Here is a 17,888-nt window from a genome sequence, read left to right on the forward strand (position 1 = left end):
GAACTGCACATGTTGTCCCTGAACTAGCTCAGGTTGTCATTTTGAACCTTGTTTATAGCTGGTGGTCAGCGGTATATACAGGTGTAAAAGGGGTGCAAAACCTTTTGTGATCTGATCACAAAACCACATATGGAGGAAGATAAAAAAAAACATGACCAGTGACCACATAGCTTTTGAGGTGTAAATGCCATCCTTATGCGTCACCGGCAGCAGTGACATGTCACCTTTCACCTGTCAATCAAGTACTGTGCTAAAGCAACAATTTTAACTGTTCATGACACCAGTTGCATATGCTTTAAGTGAGGGATAATGTGCAGTCAGCCTAACATATAGTTCTAACATTGACCATAATGTCTGTGGGATGTAAATATCCTGCTGAGCTTACTGCGAGTTACCTTCTGTTAAAAGCATAGAAAGTGCACTATGTTTATTTAAATGTTTGTTGATTTCTTTCTTTTTAATATTAACACATATCCAATAAAATCCAAAATACATTCCAATAAATATTTACATAATACTATGGTGGGGTTCAAGTAGGACTTGTAAAAAAAAGTAAGTTCACTGCTTTTCAAACACATTAAATAACGGAGCAAAGCAACAACACTGGCTCACTCCGTCATGTGAGTTTGGGGCAGGACGATCTGTTTGTCTGACCAATGAAATGTTCAGGAAACCTGTTTGAAAAGAGTGGTTTTGCTAATTCGTTTGGCGATGCTTGTGGTGCAGAAATGGAGAAATCTATACAGTACACCATGCTCCAGGCTAGACCATTTTAAAAAGTATTTTTGCAGAGACCTTTGATGATTAAATCACTAAATACTGCGGTAAGTACTTTTGAATGTCAATGGGAAGAGAAGTAGGGTGTCCTTTTTCTTAATTATTTAATTTTACTTTATTAAAGGGGTCATGTCATGAGGAATAACATTTCCCTTGATATTTTGACATAAGAGGTCTACTATAAGAACATACTGTAAATTTCAGAACTCAAAACTTAATCCCCAATGCAATAAAAGCATTTACACCTCGTTCTCTACTTCCACGACTTCCCTACATCACTAAGTGTACTCATTAATTCATGATCAGAGGTGGGTAGAGTAGCCAAAAACTGTAATCAAGTAAAAGTAGATGAAAGAAAGTCATACACATCTGGGGTTGCATGAGGTTGAGTAAACAATGAGGATTTTAATTTCTGGGTGAATTATAAGGGATCTTGTCAGATCTGGATGAATTTGTCAATAAGAAAAGAGGTTTGGAAACATTTATAGTAATTAATACGGTGAAAACGTGAAAATGTCCCACAAGGACATTATATATAATGCTGAAATATAAACCAAAGCAAGATCATGCTTTATTAATGCCTACTTTTGCTATTTCAAAGCTTTTAAAGTCCTGTGTGGAATCTTATTACAGTGTAGTAACAGTTTTCAGTGTCATAAGTATTTATTCTGTACAGCAATACCACCGCTCTCTAAATGCAGATTACACAGCCTACGTAGGGCACCAACCCTGGTCGTGGAATACTTGCTGTATCTGAAACTGCCCCTATCCACTAAATAGTGCACAATTTCTAAATTCTGAGTGAGCCACTCATTCTATACTTTTTTTCACTTATTCCTACACACAATGCACTCTAACATTTGATGTCCACTCAACAATGGTTAATTGCCCACAATCCATCATGGGAACACGTACAAGCTGGGAGTTTACTGCTTCCTTCACTCCTGCAATGTTTTATTTCCTGCTGAATGTATTAAATTACTTTTTGAAAATCATTACTTGATTAAAATAACAATAAAATATAGAGAGGCAAAACATATAGATAAATTTTAAAATGTACTCTTTATTTGATTAAATGTGTTTACTCTTTATATTAACATACAGTATATATTAAAAATGACAAACAGAATGAAGATTTATTGTATTAATATATTATTTAATAAGAATAACAAGTAAGGCCCAAGTATTCTAAAATTTCATATGTGACATTGTTTCTGCAACAGCCCCAGAGCTGCGACACTCTGTGTATATGTCAGTGCCCGAATTCACTCCCTCATTTCGTTTTTGCTGAGATATAGTGCACTCACTGCCATTCACTATATAGGAATTAGTGAATGAGTGAACGATTTCGAACACAGCCACTCTCTTCACCATACGATTGCCTTGCACCCGCACATCTCTTACACGCGTGCCTGCCGCCCTTCGCTCAAGTTGTCAATCACGCGAACGGCAGAGCAAAAAGTCATTTACACTTAACTTGGATGTTTACAGGGATTTATACAGTTAATTCGGCCGAAGTAGCTGGAATAGTTTCCAGTAAATGCATAATACTGCTCTTGACTAGTCTGACATGGGACAAAGCACACTGATATATTGCTGCACTGATTTAAAAATGTACACTTAAAATCTGATGTCATAAGAGCCCAGTTACATTATCACCTCGAAAACTAGCTTCACATTATACAGATAAGCTTGTGTTAGCATTAGAGCCAAAACTTACCTCAGCGTGCTGCCTTAAATTGAAGCTGAGATTTGTGTTTCACTTTGAAGAGTTTGATGCAGCAGCATTGATGACTTGAGTGACAGTCTGTGTCAGCATGCACAGCTGTGCGAACCTCTGCTCTCGTACAAGTCCCATTCAATAATCTCTCAATAAATTACACATTAACTAAAATTAAACCCAGTAATGACAGGAACGCCGCCCATTGTAAAGAAGTAAAAGTTTAAAAAAAATTCATTAGAAATTTACATGAGTGAGAGTAAAAATGTCAAATCTAAAAGTACATTTTCGCCAAAAAGTCAATGTAACGGAGTAAATGTAGCACGTTACTATCCACCTTTGTTCATGACTACCTCTACAGCAACAACATCAATACCTACTTTACATCATCGCACCCTTGGCCCCGCCCACTAGCCCTGGGACTCAGATCGTAAACACAGAAAGCAGGGAAAACAGTGTTGCCTCGTGTGGTCTAACTATTCCTAAACACCAAATGAGACCTATCTGGACAATTTTGAATTATTTTTGTAAATAAACATGGACTACACGGACGTCTTTGACTATTGTCATGTCTCTGGCATTAATTAAAGGGGCTGTAAGCAATAGCGTAGCAATTTTTACCATTCTGGAATTTCCACAAGACTGAGCCGTTGAATTAGACAGACCCCCTTTTACCAAAACCATGCACTCCAAATATGGTGTTGAGACCATCAATGAACAGTAGAGCAGCAGTCAGTCTTCTCATGGTTGTTAATCACTACAGTAGCAAAATAGTGCCCTCAGCTGACAACTGTTATGAATCTAGATATGGCCTGATTTTTTTGCTTCAACAACTACATTCTGAGAACTTGCAAAATTATTTACAGGCAGAGAGTGCATCATAGTCTACTGATTGGCTGATCAAATAATTTTTCCATGGCCAGAGGTCAGATTTTGTTTGCTGTTTATACTGTCTAGTACTGTCACAAAGACTGGTGAGATAACCCAGGACAATTATGTCAGTGATATCTTTCATGGAGAAAAAAACATTTTCTGCACAGCATTCCATAAAAAAACTGCTTACAGCACCTTTAAGGTTTCCCTATTGTCTGTCATAAATCATACACAGGTTAAAAGTAATCTGTTACTATCTGGGTAAGTGCAGAGTATACCATCAGTACAGAGTACGTGCAGCGTAATAAGTGCAGCACTAGGCCATAAGTCATAAGTGCAAAATCAGTGGGCGTGGCCATGAAGTTGTGGTATTTTCGTGCAAGCATGCACTAAGTCTAGGTGCAAGTGTCTAAGTGCGAAATCGTGCATGTAGACCGCAAATAGGCTGGGTCAAGTGCAATTTAATTCTGAGGTTCTTTGTTTATTGCAGGGTCTGCATCCTATTACTGTATACAGTCCATTCCCTGTCAAGCACCAGCGATATAAACAAAGACAGCACAATCATAAGAAGTTAGTAATGTAATTGGACTATATTCAGTGAATAAGAAGAATAGAAATATGTACATACATTCTTTCGTGCATTAACTGTGTCTGTTGAATGTCTAGCATAATTCTATGAAGTGACACACGCCTTTTATACCCATGGAAAACGTGGTTCAGGATTTGGATGTAGGCTCTGTTAAATTACAGGGAATTTATTATTAAGTATTATTAATGATTTTTATCTACTGACACACAAAATAATGGCTAGAATTAACAGTGTTTGTTTCAGCACGCACTTCACTTCTACCGGTCGATTTTGATTTAAAAAATATTTTATAAATTCTTTGAAAGAAAAAAAAAATGACCCAAAAATATTTCTATATTCTAATTACAACTAAAATTAAATGAAAATATAATCAAAATGACGAAGTGGTCAAATAATCATACCAAATCCAAAAAATTTCCTCTTAACTTCTTCCATTGGACCCTTTTGCAGTGATATAAAAATCACTCTACAACAACAGGTGGAAAAATACTAATACAAATTAGATCATAAATACAATTGTAAATATAAACATACTAATAATAATATCTAAAAAATAAACAATGACCTCTAGATTTGACACAAATCTAATACATTTTTGTTTCATAAAATGGCGATTGCAGGGACTTAATTTGAAATTAAATTTAAATTGAAGTTCCTCTATATTTTCAGATTTTGGACATTATCTCACCACCTATTACCACCTGCTGGTGGAATCTCCAAAATGCAAATGTAGGAACTGAATTTGGAGTTTGCGCTGAAAACAGAAATGGTTTTGAATAGCAAACTGCTCTTTGCACCACTTCATTATCATACAATACACCAACAGTTTGCGCACATACGACCACAGAACTCCCACCCATGCCCACTTGCAGTTTGTGATGGTACAAATATGGTTAAAATGTGGTGCACACGCTTTTGAAATTCTGTTTAAAAACTAAGGTTAGGCCGAATTTGTAATGCCAATAGCAGAAATGTCATCAGTAGACTATAGAGTCTCCATCTTTACATTAGTGCAGAAACCATCACTTGATCTAGAGATCCTCCAGGACTGCAGGTGAGATGGTTTGTTCACATTTCTGGTGCACATTCATGTGCTATAATTTCTATTTGATCTCATCATTTACAGTTGAAGCCAGAGGTTTACGTACACCTTAGCCAAATACATTTAAACTCAGTTTTTCACAATTCCTGATAGTTAATCGTAGAAAGCATTCTCTGTCTTGGGTCAGTTTGGATCACTACTTTATTTTAAGAATGTGAGATATCAGAGAGAATTGTAGAGAGAATGATTTATTTCAGCTTTTATTTCTTTCACAACATACCCATTGGATCAGAAGTTTACATACACTTTGTTAGTATTTGGTAGCCTTTATATTGTTTAACTTGGGTCAAATGTTTTGGGTAGCCTTTCACAAGCTTCTCACAATAAGTTGCTGGATTTTTGGCCCATTTCTCCAGACAGAACTGGTTTAACTGTGTCGGGACTTTAGGCCTACTTGCTCGTACACACTTTTTCAGTTCTGATCAGAAATTAGATTGAGGTCAGGGCTTTGTGATGGCCACTCCAATAGCTTGACTTTGTTGTCCTGAAGCCATTTTGCCACAAATTTGGAGGTATGCTTGGGGTCATTGTCCATTTAGAAGACCCATTTGTGACCGAGCTTTAACTTCATGGCTGATGTCTTGAGATGTTGCTTCAATATATCCACATAATTTCCTTCCTCATGATGCCATCTATTTTGTGAAGTGCACAGTCCCTCCTGCAGCAAAGCACCCCCACAACATGATGATGCCACCCCCATGCATCACGGTTGGGATGGTGTTCTTCGGCTTGCCAGCCTAACCCTTTTTCCTCCAAACATTTGAACATTTCTCCAGAAAGTAAGATCTTTGTCATTATGTGCACTTGCAAACTGGCTGGCTAAAAAGTCTGGCTTTTTTATGGCGGTTTTGGAGCAGTGGCTTCTTCCTTGCTGAGCAGCCTTTCATGTTATGTCGTTATAAGACTTGTTTTACTGTGGATATAGATACTTGTCTACCTGTTTCCTCCAGCATCTTCACAAGTTCCTTTGCTGTTGTTCTGGGATTGATTTGCACTTTTCACACAAAACTACATTCATCTCTAGGAGACAGAATGTGTCTAATGCCTGAGCTGTATGTTGGTTGTGTGGTCCATGGTGTTTATTCTTGTGTACTATTGTTTGTACAGATGAACCTGGTACCTTCAGGCGTTTGCAAATTGCTCCCAAGATTGAACCAGACTTGTGGAGTAGAGGTCTTCACGGGTCCAAACATTTGTGCCTGATCCCAAAAAGACCTGAAAATGTATTACCCTGACCCATCTATTATTTGAAATCTTGGACCTGTTGCCATGCAGAACCAAGAAATGCATTTTTAAAGCTGCTTAAAGGCACAGTTAACTTAGTGTATGTAAACTTCTGACACACTGGAATTGTGATATATTCAATCAAAACTGAAACAACCTGTCTAAACAATTGTTGGAAAAATTATTCATATCATGCACAAAGTAGATGTCCTAAACGACTTGCCAAAACTATAGTTTGCTAATATGAAATCTGTGGAGTGGTTCAATTTTTTTTTTTATGTTTTAATGACTTCAACCTAAGTGTATGTAACTTCTAACTTCAACTGTACATGCTTTGGTCACATCTTCTTTGTGTTGTTATTTTTGGAGGTAACCTGTTTTTCTTCTCCAATAAACCGCACTCCATCAAGTAACATTGGTGTCCCGTGATGGCGTTCTGTGAATGACAAGGGTAGTTTGTCCTATATTAATTATTGTCCCATTCAAAATAACAGTGATTTCCAATGTAATATTTGCACCTCACTTAATGTTCTTTAATTATTCTGAGCATCAAAATGAGCACAATTTGTGCACATTTGTGTGTGTTTGTTTTTTAAGTTTTTTTTTTTATAATATTCTAACAACAACAACAAAGTGACAAAATCAAAGAACAGAATCTTAGAATAGAGGCACATCTTCTGTAATTTAGGTATGCGCTAATACCACTGATACAGATTCCGATACCTAAACTCTTAGATCCCAATCCCAGCAGTGTTGTGCTTTTTGTTTGTTTATACTTCACTATGTAGAACTGATCAGTACTCTTTTGTAAAGAAACACAAACCTATAACTAAACATATTTTCATTATAATATAGAGAAGAAGAAAAACAGTTACATCAAATTTGTAGCTTATTAATAAAAACTAAGTGTACTGAATAATTCAGCAGCAAAGTTAGCAGTAGCCAAATTACAGTGAAAATCTACAGTGTAAAATAATTCAGTTCTCTTTGCACTTTTTTCATATTGTATCTGGATATTCATTTGGATTCAGATCTCATTTATTGTCCACATGATATGATATAAGTGCACTTTTCATTCACACAATTATTTCTTTGGAAACTCTGCAAATTTTATATTATATTAAAAATTATTTTAATAACAATAATAAGAATAAGTATAATATATGTTAGAGTTTTTCAGTTATAAATCCTTAACTTTAAAACACTTGGGCTTTTATTTTGGCAGAACACTCCAGGAAGACCTTTGAGTTTCTGTGTGTCGTTCACAGTAGTTTTAATGTGCTTCTCATTCACAGTCTGGTGAAACAAAATATGGGCTATTTTAATTGTGTTTTATTGTTCTTTTATGCCATTTAGAGCTTGACGGTTGATAGTAACGACTATGTATAACAAGCAGTATAGTCTTGTCAGACCAATACCCAATCCATCTAAAAATGCCATTATCGGAGCCTGTACCAATCCAGGTATCAGATTCGCCCATCCTTAATTTAGAGTGTTTGTATCATCACTGATTCTTGTATTGTTTCTTAAGCACACCAGAAAATTTAGAGTTGTGGCTTAGATTAATTATCAGAATCAAAAGTGATATGTGAAATTTTTCAGTGTTAAATCTGTTGGACAACTAGCATTATTTTTTAGCAATTCTGTTTGCTGACGCAATAGTGGCAAAAAAATTACAGTCAACCTATAAAATGTGCATTTTGTTATGAATGACTGGAGATCTTTCACCAGTTTGTGTGTGTGTGTGTGTGTGTGTGTGTGTGTGTGTGTGTGTGTGTGTGTGTGTGTGTGTGTGTGTGTGTGTGTGTGTGTGTGTGTGTTTCTCACCCATGACTCTGGCCTGTAATCTAATTTTGACACTGCTGTCCCTTCTGCTCCTGTTGACCAGAGTGAGTTCCTCCTGTACCACTCCCTCCTGCTGAGCGCTGTACTCACAAACCACCCTTGCTCCCCCTTAAAAGGGCACGGTAAACCAAAACGGAAGTGTGTGGGGGGAAAAAAGGGTCAGTGGGGGAAATTAGGGGGGAAAAATCATCAGTTACCTGGGTGAAAGCATCATATGAACTTGAATCTTACTGGTAATTCCCATTGATAGCAGAATGCTTGCATCTCCTATTTAAACTAATTATATGCCCAGATACAGCTACAAAGATTTCCCTTGAGGTTCAACAGTGGGAATAATGACACTAATATAACCACGCTAAGTGAGTTTCAGCTAATGGAAAGATCGATGACAGACTGAAATAGGAGTGTGACTATTGATCGTAGCATGACGTCTAGAATTTGGCTGGATGTTTTATTAGTGGGTACGAACAATCTTATATGCACATTATCTGCTCTGATAGCGCTCATACTTTCACTACCCTTTTCAAAAATATTGTAGTACTTTACTGCTTAATTTTTTATCTACACTTATCTTTAAGCCTATCAGTGTTTTATATCAAGGTTATCCTTGGTATGAAACAAAAGACAGGATTGAAGAAGCTTAATGGTTACAGTAAGTATCTGGACTGCCATCATATAGGTTGCTGGATCAATGCCAAGCGAGATGAAGACTCAAATTATTCTGATATCAATTCCATCACCTTAAGCAAGGCATTTAGCCTGGAACAACCTGGCTTTCCATAATTAAATTAACACACACTTGGAGGTAGTAAAGAGAGCCAGTTAAAAACCTACGGTCAAAGAGGACAACGATCTGTGAAGTAAATTTTGGTCTAAGACCACCACAAAAATGCATACCCTCAGGGCGTGGAGTGATGCGTGTTGCACGCAGGCGTGGTCTTGCAGTAGTCCGAAGTGCAGGGGAAAGGGAGACATCTTTGCCCAGTGTGGGGACTTGCGGTAAAGAGAAGACAATTTCATATTTGTGATGGCTCCTTAAAAATCCCACCTGTAAACACAGTACAACAGGCAGAATTTTCAGCATGCAATTTATAATGGGGCTGCTGATCTAACATTAATATTACGCCCTTGAGAATACCAAATATTTCTGAAAAACAACAACAACAACTGGAGGACATCTTTAGCACTCTAATTGTACAAAGCAAATTCATGTAGGCCTATAGATGAAATTTATATGATATCATATAGCAGGCAACCGCGCTGTTTGCCCTTTTTAACTATAATAATGATCAGTCGTTCATTGCCACAGCTGCATTGCTAATATGTTATCGTCTGTCTTAATTCCGCACTCCCTCTGACATCACTCGTTTTGGCTCCACTCCAATTTTTCACATTATTTCCCGCCCGCATTTTCTCATCCTAATTTTACAATGCTTTAAGTTACAACAGCCGTTCAAGTTTAACATGTTAAGTACTGCAGTCAATATCCATGCAAACACATCATTTTTGAAGTATTATATTATATTAGTTTATCCTTCCACAAACAGAAGCCTGTATCAACCTGTTAGAACTTATTGTGCATTCAGTCATGTTGAAATGATTGTATTTATGAGTTGAGTGCACACAAATGGCACCACAAAGTCATAGTTGCGAGTGGGAAACTTTGAGCCCAGACTTTCCGAGTTTGGGCAGGTGGATTTTAGAATGATGGTGGAAGCAAACTGTTATTGGTAATAATTCAATTCACTCAAGATGCATTATCGCTATGGGACATGTCTGAGTGTCACGTGGTCTGAAGCCCTTATACAATCACAGCAATTTATTGGCTGATGCCCCTAAGGAGCTATGTCATGGGCTCCATAAAGGCACTCGCTTTTGCGGCATTGAGTCAGATTTTCTGTTCTTCAGTGCACGATTTTGTCTTAGCCCGTGCTTGTTTCTAGTAACTCACGTCGAAGCGAGGATTGTTAATTCTCCCTTTTGAGTGGCGAACACGTAAGGACGTAGTTTATACAGCGTAAATTTCAGAGCAATTTTAATTGGGTCCTTCCAAACATTACAAGGGTCCGACGGGGACAGCAGCACTTTTTGAGTCTCTCAATTTCTCACCACGAGGCATTATTCCCACTTGTTCCAATTTTAAGGCCTCCAGATTTGGAGCTCCCTGTGTGGGATCCATTTTGGATTTGGGCTTTGTTTGAGAGAATTAGAGTGCGAACGGACATCGGATTCTTCCTTGTGTTTGTTGCCCTTCCACTGAGCGCGAGTCTCATCGCACATCCTCTGAGGCCTAGCTCGGCGGCTATTTTCTGATGAACAAAGCGTGTGAAATAGATACCACGCACGTCTTAAGCTGTCGCCATTAAAACGCTGTATGAGAGAATTCGTCATTGGAAGGTAAAAAATTGGCCCCTTTGTCCTATTGTCTTTTTCTGTGTCGTTCTGGGATAATGCACTTGAATAAAGCAATGGAGGAGAGGCCTCGGCCTTTCTGTCTCTCCCCATCCCTGTTTGAAGCAAACTACTCACAGTGGAAGGGATCGTGCACGGAACCGAGGAGCTCGGCTGCAGAATGAGAGGAATGAAATAAGAGAATATTCCTCAAAGGAGTGATGGTGAACCAATGCACGGAGTGCTTTGTCAGTGCCATTATTCTTTCGAGATTCTATAAGAAGATACAAGGTATTTTAACTACTTTTTGCTTTCGCCCATTTGAGGATCACGTGAGCGTTCTGGCGAGACAAGAGTACTGCTATCTCTGCTTTCAGTTGTGGTATGGATGTCGCTATTTTCAGTCAGCTGTTGAATCTACACACGATGGTTTTGCAGTCCAACTAAGCGCATTGTTTTAAGGAATGCCTTTGAGTTAATATTGGCTCCGTTTGGACTTTCTCTTGCCCTTCAGTCAGTATCGGGATAAGTTTGCCATTGTACATGCCTCGAACAGCCGACAACCAAAATATGGTTAGTTTTCTCCCGTAGCTTGCTGGAGAGCGAACATAAAAATAATAAACACTTCAGAATTAGAAAAAAAAGCAGTAACAGAATTTGATGTTCATCAAGCGCAAGTGTACACAAAACACACAGTGAACATAAGCACCACACGTGGTCCCCCCATAAAGAATGCTCGGGCTGTTGTGATTAACCAGTTTCTCAAATTAACATTCCCCCCAATGTTCATACACCTTTCCCTGTTTAATATACTAGTGAAAAGGTTTATTCTGTCAGCGTCCCTGCTGTAGATACATTTCAGGGTGCTCATTATTTATGCCTAAATACAATAAAGGCAAACAATTATCATATTCCCTTCAACCAGCCACAGTATTGGAGGAGTGAAGGCTTCCCTCCACTGTGCCACTGGTTTAAAAGTAAACCAAGATCCCCATCTATTGTTTACAGGTCACGCTGTAGCCGAGAGTCATGCATTAATTAGTCTGTCTGCCCATCTGTCAGCTTGGCAGCAGCTGAAGGGCATTTTGAGCTGGGTACTTTGAACGATAAGCATGGCAATGTCATTCAATTCAGGTGGCTTACATCCCATTCTGGATTTGAGACATCTGAATTTCACTCTAATGAAATGTCAATTCAAAATGATGACGTAAGAAACAAATAATGTCACAAGTGCAGCCAGGGGACAGGTTTGTGACAATAGATTTGAAGGACGCTTATAAAAAATGTCCATATTATGATTGTGCTGAAGCACAGGCATTTTCTCAGATTTGCATTCAAGGGCAAGGTGTACCAATTTTGCGTCCTTCCATTCGGACTTGCGCTGGCACACATTTTCGCAAAATGCTTGGATCCACTATAGCGGCTGAGCATATGCTCACTGTCAGTAGACATTCTTTTGTCTTTCGTTTTATGCGTGGGGTATGCAGGCTTAGATTTTTTCGTCCCGTCCTTTATAGGATGTATCTGTTGTTTTAGAGGCACTCACAAGTGCTCCTTTTAAGCCCTTGGCAACAGTCACTGATACGTTTTTGACTCTTAAAACAGCCCTGCTAATAGCATTGGCATCGTTTAGGAGCGTTAGTGATTTGCATGCCCTATTGATCAATCCCTTATGTATGGACCCATGGTTATTTTTGAGCAGGACAGGTTACATGATTGCTTTATGAAAAGTTTAAACAGCAGCTATGAGGCAAGTGGGTCTCATTAGAGCTGATGCAAGAACAATTAAATATAATTTATGTTAAATCCTGATTTACTGATACTGATGGAAATTTAAAAAAATCAAAATCTCCAAAAATCTCAATTTATGCAAAGCTATTTTCTGCCAAAATAACCTGGAAAAAGTGCTTAATAGTGTTCTCTTTCACCTTAACAAGATATGCACCATCAGGCTCTGGTAGAGCAGTGATGACTTTATCCTGAAGCATTTCATCACAACTATTGTTAATATTAGTATCTTCCTCATCATCAGGGAAATGCACTATTCCACCTTTTGAAGTGGAGCCTGGTGAAGAGAAAAAAAGGACATGAGATCAAAGATATACTGTAGTTAGTGAACTAGAATATACATGCGGATATGAAAGATGTGCAGGCTGCCTCCAATGTGGGAGGGCTGTTAGAACAAACACACTTAGTGTGAGAGTTAAAGGAGTCAACGAGTCAATGAGTCAGATGAGAAGTTGAAGACATCCCAAATGTATAAATCAAAAAGGCACGTTTAGATTACATCATATTATTTAAAGATACACAAGTTAAACTTTATGTAGGCATTCTTACATATGCAGACATTCAGATAAACATTATTTAACACAGGTGAGTCACTGACCTTTCCTTCCGGTTGCCATGTTGACCTAAGGAATACAGTGATGATAATGACTGATGTCAATGAGGTATCATCTCTAAACAATATACACTGAGACTGACCCCTGTAGAAGAACAAAAGACAAATGTCTGTGAATATTGATCTATGATCAATTTGTATCTCTTATGTTCTACACAGGAGAAGCACAAAAACTGGTGTCAAATCAGTGGCCTTAGCACATTTTTGCCCAGCATAACAACACAAACGAGGCAAAGTTGAATTTGATATCTTTATCTATTCGTTTTCTAGTCTAGCAGAAGAGAAAGCATTATAGATGTGAATATATGAGTCAAGTCATTTTATTTGTATAGCGCACAATTAACATCGGTTCAAAGCAGCTTCGTTGAAAATGATGCTGTAATGTCTGCCTCATTGAGCAGTTTCATTCAAATAAGTCATTAAAAAGCATGCTTTAAAATGATTTGTCTTTAGGCCACAAGTGAGTAGGCCAAAGACGACTGTTGCAAAGAACCCAAAACTCCATTAGATGTTAGTTAATTAAGAAAAAAACCTTGGGAGAAACCAAGCTCAGCTGGGGTAGCCAGTTCCCCTATGGAAATTCAGCAAAAATATACAGTAATGCCAATATTAGTTAGCTTTATGTAATAAAAGTCTTGTTTTAATTGAGTAAACTGAATAGATTTTTGGTGTCTTTGAAGTCCATCCCGAATTTACTGTGGAAGTGCACACAAAATGCAATTAAGTTATTTGGCTGATAAAGTCTTTAGTTGTTAGAAATGTATTCTATATGTATATGTAATATCTATTCCATTTTCAAAAGTAATGCAAGCAGTGGTCAGATAAGTGTTGCTTGATGTTTGATTGGAGTTTGACCAAGGCAACTATTCAAAATAATTACACAATAGGCTCTTCACTGCCATTGCCAAGCTAAACAATCACACAGGGCAAAGTCAAAAACAGCTTCCACGAGATGCAGTTTACAAAATAGAGATAATATCCATACTAAGACTAGCAATGCCTTTGTTTCAGTAAAGGATTTGAGCATTTTAGATCACAACTTGTGTCTCTTCCATTTACCAGGGACCCACCATTCAAATCGCACCCCAATATTAAAAGCTATTTTGTTTTGGAATTTTCATATTTTACTATTGATAAAAAATTTAAATATATATATTTTTAAAAACAGATCATTAACGTAATATATTTAATATCAGGAGTAGCGCGTCAATATTGGCAGGTAGGGCAGAGCACCACCTAAATATTGATCGACTTGAAAACATAGATCCATAATATAAACTGACATTAATGTAATTTGTTACCCCATTAATGTATTCAGAATGCTGACATATGCATTTAAAAGCAGGCCTAGTATAAGTTTTTATTCTATTTTAAGTCATAATGTAGCCGAAACATCCGTTACACTACGTTTGACATAGATTTAGGAGCATGTGGGGTCAGAGAATCTGCTGCCCTCCTGAACTCCACAGCACCCTTCATTTTCCCCAATCGAAACATCTGTGGTCAAATATGGTACTGCAATGAGCCCTCATTGAGCATGTTTACATGTGCATTCAGTCCCCGATTTTGCTCATTAAGCCAACAATGCATGTGATCATGTAAACACAATAAATGCTGTTCGTTTAAGGTCATAAACGACATTAGGTCATAAATCGCCAATTACGGCGATGTCGTGGCATGTAAACACCTTAACTGGCATTCTTATTGGCTTATCAAAGTGTGCGCACATGTTGAGCACATCCCTCTTCAAGGTTTGACATCAAAAGCAAAGAGTAATGTGATTATATTCAAATGGCATGTAAACATAGATGTCTTGCTTTGTCTGATTTTTTAAATAAGCTGATTTTTGGGAGTAATCAGTGTACTGATGTGCATGTAAACGTGCTCAGTGAGAAGCAAACCAAGGGAAACTTTAGAATTAGTGCACGCTAGCAGTGTGATGGATTGTGAACATGGAGAGCAATATTGATAAAGGTATGTGTAACAGCGTGTCGGTTCTGCAGCAAATTCTAACAAATTGGCCATCAAACAGCTTGATCCTGACAAGCCAGGCATAAAAATAAATTGGAAATTTGGAAATCAAAAGACAAAGGCGATAAGACATTCTGCGGCACACCACTATCCCACATAGGCTAACCATCATCAATATTTTTCCTTTTCAAGAACCTGTCCATGTTTTCTGTCCATCTTAATATCGTGTTTACATGTAATGTTTGAAATTCGACAGGTGGCAAGAGCGCTAAATGGGTAATGAAAAAACAAAAATAAATATTTTCTAATTTGTAGATTTGTTCTTGCAATGCCACAACAAATTACAGGGATGCAAACTCACGAGGGGTGAAAAAGGTAAGACAATCACTGGTCAACAAACATTTTTTCTCAGAATATTTTTAACACCAATTCCAGCTATTTTAGTGATTCAAGTTTATTCAAGTTTACCATTGTGCAGAATTAGCTGCAAAATACAAATATTTTGGTGAGGCTTGCTTCTGTTTCACAAATTCACAAATTGTTACATTTTATTAACTGATTAGTTCAGTGACCCCTTCTGGAAATGTCACTAGGTGGCGACAAATGAGCGTCTTATGTGCTATGAGTGAGTCTGTGAATCATTTTGAGTCATTCATGACTCATAGACTTTATAGTGTTTAAGCATTAAAAGAATAAAGAAGATCTACAGTCTTCCTTCATTCTGAGCATTATTTTTCATCCAAAAACAATACTAGTATAATAATAGTGAGTTTCAATAACGTCCTTCTCCTTTATTAAAACTTGCATTGCTACAAATCTACTGACTTCAGTATAAGAATTATAAACACAAAGCAGATCTATGGTATAATTTTCCTACAGTAGCATATTTAAACTGCTGAGCATGGCTTTTATCAGAAAAGACCACAATAACAGACAAATAATAATAATTTTGAGTTTCAATAATGTTCTTTTGTCATTGTAAAGCACATTTCACATGAGTTGAGCGCCACATTGCCCTCCACATGACAAGAGTTGCAGAAAGTGGTCGAAACGTTTTCTTGGTGAATTTAAATTAGTTCAATAACTGGGGTCTCTGATATTCTTAAATGATAAGGTAATATTTAATTAAAAGAATGTGTCATTCAATGTCTCTTAACAAATTTGGACAGTTTTTATATATTTATTGTTGCTTAGTACTCTCAAAGACATTATTGGTGAAGCAAAAACGTGTGTGAAAAACACTTTGGTGTAAAGTCACTTCATAGACTTCAATATATTCTGCAGCGCTGACATGAGTCATGCGAAAGACCCTAATTGCATATAAATATCAGTCACATTTGCACATTAATCATTGCTCTTCACAATCACATTTTCTTTAGAAAGTCATAGGGTCAGATGGGTCAAATCAGGCTCAGGTAATGTATTGACTTATGATGAAATTATATTTTCATAAAACATGCAGGTTACTTTTCTGACTTGTAAATAATTTATTATGCATCCAATGGGTGTACCTGCTTTAAATTTGATGATAACAGACCTCATGCATATTTCATGAGGTCTGTTATTAGGTCTACAAGTTATCACTTTATTATTAAAAACTCATTCAGATATTAAAGCTCAATTTAAAGAACAATAAGTAAACAAATACAATTCTTACAACAGTGGCAAAGTCATAGAGGATCATTCCTTTTTTTTTTTTTTTTTTTTTGCCAATATTAGAGTAAACTGTATAGAGTGAAACCTGTCCCAGTTTTTCCTCTTTTAGATCACGCACGCAGATGGGATTCAGAACACACCCTGATTAATAGTGACCCAGCGAGGATATTCACATGAAAATCTTTTGGCTTAATCGGTGGTGTCATCGGTGGCACGACTCACAGTCAAACTAAAGAGGCTTAATTCATACCGCGTTCATCCCGTGTAGCCAAGAGTTATTTGCAACCCTTCTTCTTTCTGTGAATTCCACACAACCCCTGCGAAATCACGGCTTATGCAACAATAGCCGTTTGAAATCAGTGATAATACTGATGGACTGTAAGTTACGGAGATGTCGCAGAGGAGGCGTTAACATGACATCCTTCAAATGCATATCTCGTTCATTATTTAATGAAAGTACATCATGGTGCGTTCTATAATATAATGTGCGTCGCGAGCCAATGTCCCTCGAGTCTTTGGCATCACTGACAAATGTGATAAAACGGCGATTTATTAAATAGGCAAACGGTTTGCATATATTGTTGTGACAGTAATGTATTCCATGAACACATTGTTATTCCTCTAATAGATGTGTCCATTTAATCAAATAGATATAATTGTTAAAGCATGTTTGGAAAAGTCATCTAAAGATTTTGATGCAAAGGGTGTGAAGAGACAGGCTATTCCAGTCAGACCGACTTTATGACATCATTTTATAACCGTAACAAACCAAAATATTTGTGACGTGATTATTGCCTTTAACTGTGCCCTTCTGCAGAGACACACCTAGTTGGTGATGGCAACCAGACAGCTTTGGCTAACAAAATAATGTCCGATGAAAACACACAGAAAACAAAACAAAACTTACCTATCGAATTGAATTTCGGCTTCAGTGGAGACCAGGTTTGTAGCATTGCTTGATGCGCATCAGCGGTTATCTCAGTACCCTTGAACGCGCAGCAGGTCTGACGCGGTTCCAGATGGTCTCTCTCTCTCTCTCTCTCTCTCTCTCTCTCTCTCTCTCTCTCTCTCTCTCTCTCTCTCTCTCTCTCTCTCTCTCTCTCCTCTCTCTCTCTCTTTCCTCCAATATAATATTCATACTCTAGGCCTGCATTGGACAGCTTAGTGGTTAACGGCATACCCATGTCAGCCATATAAATCTTGGGGAATGCAGTAACAGCTAGAATGAAACATGTCTGGCTGTTACCTCTTCAATGAAACATTACAATGAGTTCAGTTAAGAAGTTCCCAGGAAAAATGACTCAGGCACTTCTGATATAGAAACCGACATTGAGAGGGC

General features: G+C 37.6%; 1 protein-coding gene across 1 annotated transcript; it reads right to left on the minus strand.

The window, feature by feature from the left end:
* Positions 1–1,222: 1,222 nt before the first annotated feature.
* LOC127651183 (UPF0687 protein C20orf27 homolog) lies at positions 1,223–17,595 on the minus strand. The gene is made up of 6 exons (XM_052136894.1): positions 17,457–17,595; positions 12,908–13,007; positions 12,450–12,586; positions 9,028–9,178; positions 8,113–8,238; positions 1,223–6,721 (listed from the first exon to the last, which is right to left on the minus strand). The coding sequence occupies exons 2-6, from the start codon at positions 12,924–12,926 to the stop codon at positions 6,624–6,626; spliced, it is 531 nt and encodes a 176-aa protein (XP_051992854.1). The 5' UTR covers positions 12,927–13,007; positions 17,457–17,595; the 3' UTR covers positions 1,223–6,623.
* Between the last annotated feature and the right edge of the window lie 293 nt (positions 17,596–17,888).

Source organism: Xyrauchen texanus, chromosome 11, assembly GCF_025860055.1.
Source record: "Xyrauchen texanus isolate HMW12.3.18 chromosome 11, RBS_HiC_50CHRs, whole genome shotgun sequence".
In the NCBI taxonomy this organism is placed as follows: Eukaryota; Metazoa; Chordata; class Actinopteri; order Cypriniformes; family Catostomidae; genus Xyrauchen; species Xyrauchen texanus.

Bases quoted from the DNA above. Each gene is read 5' to 3' on its own strand.
- LOC127651183 (XM_052136894.1), bottom strand. The intron at 9,179-12,449 runs GTGAAAGAGAAC...CTGTGTTTACAG, and splicing joins ATGGTGCATATCTTGTTAAG to GTGGGATTTTTAAGGAGCCA. The intron at 8,239-9,027 runs GTATGCATTTTT...TGCCCTTTTAAG, and splicing joins CATCACTCCACGCCCTGAGG to GGGGAGCAAGGGTGGTTTGT.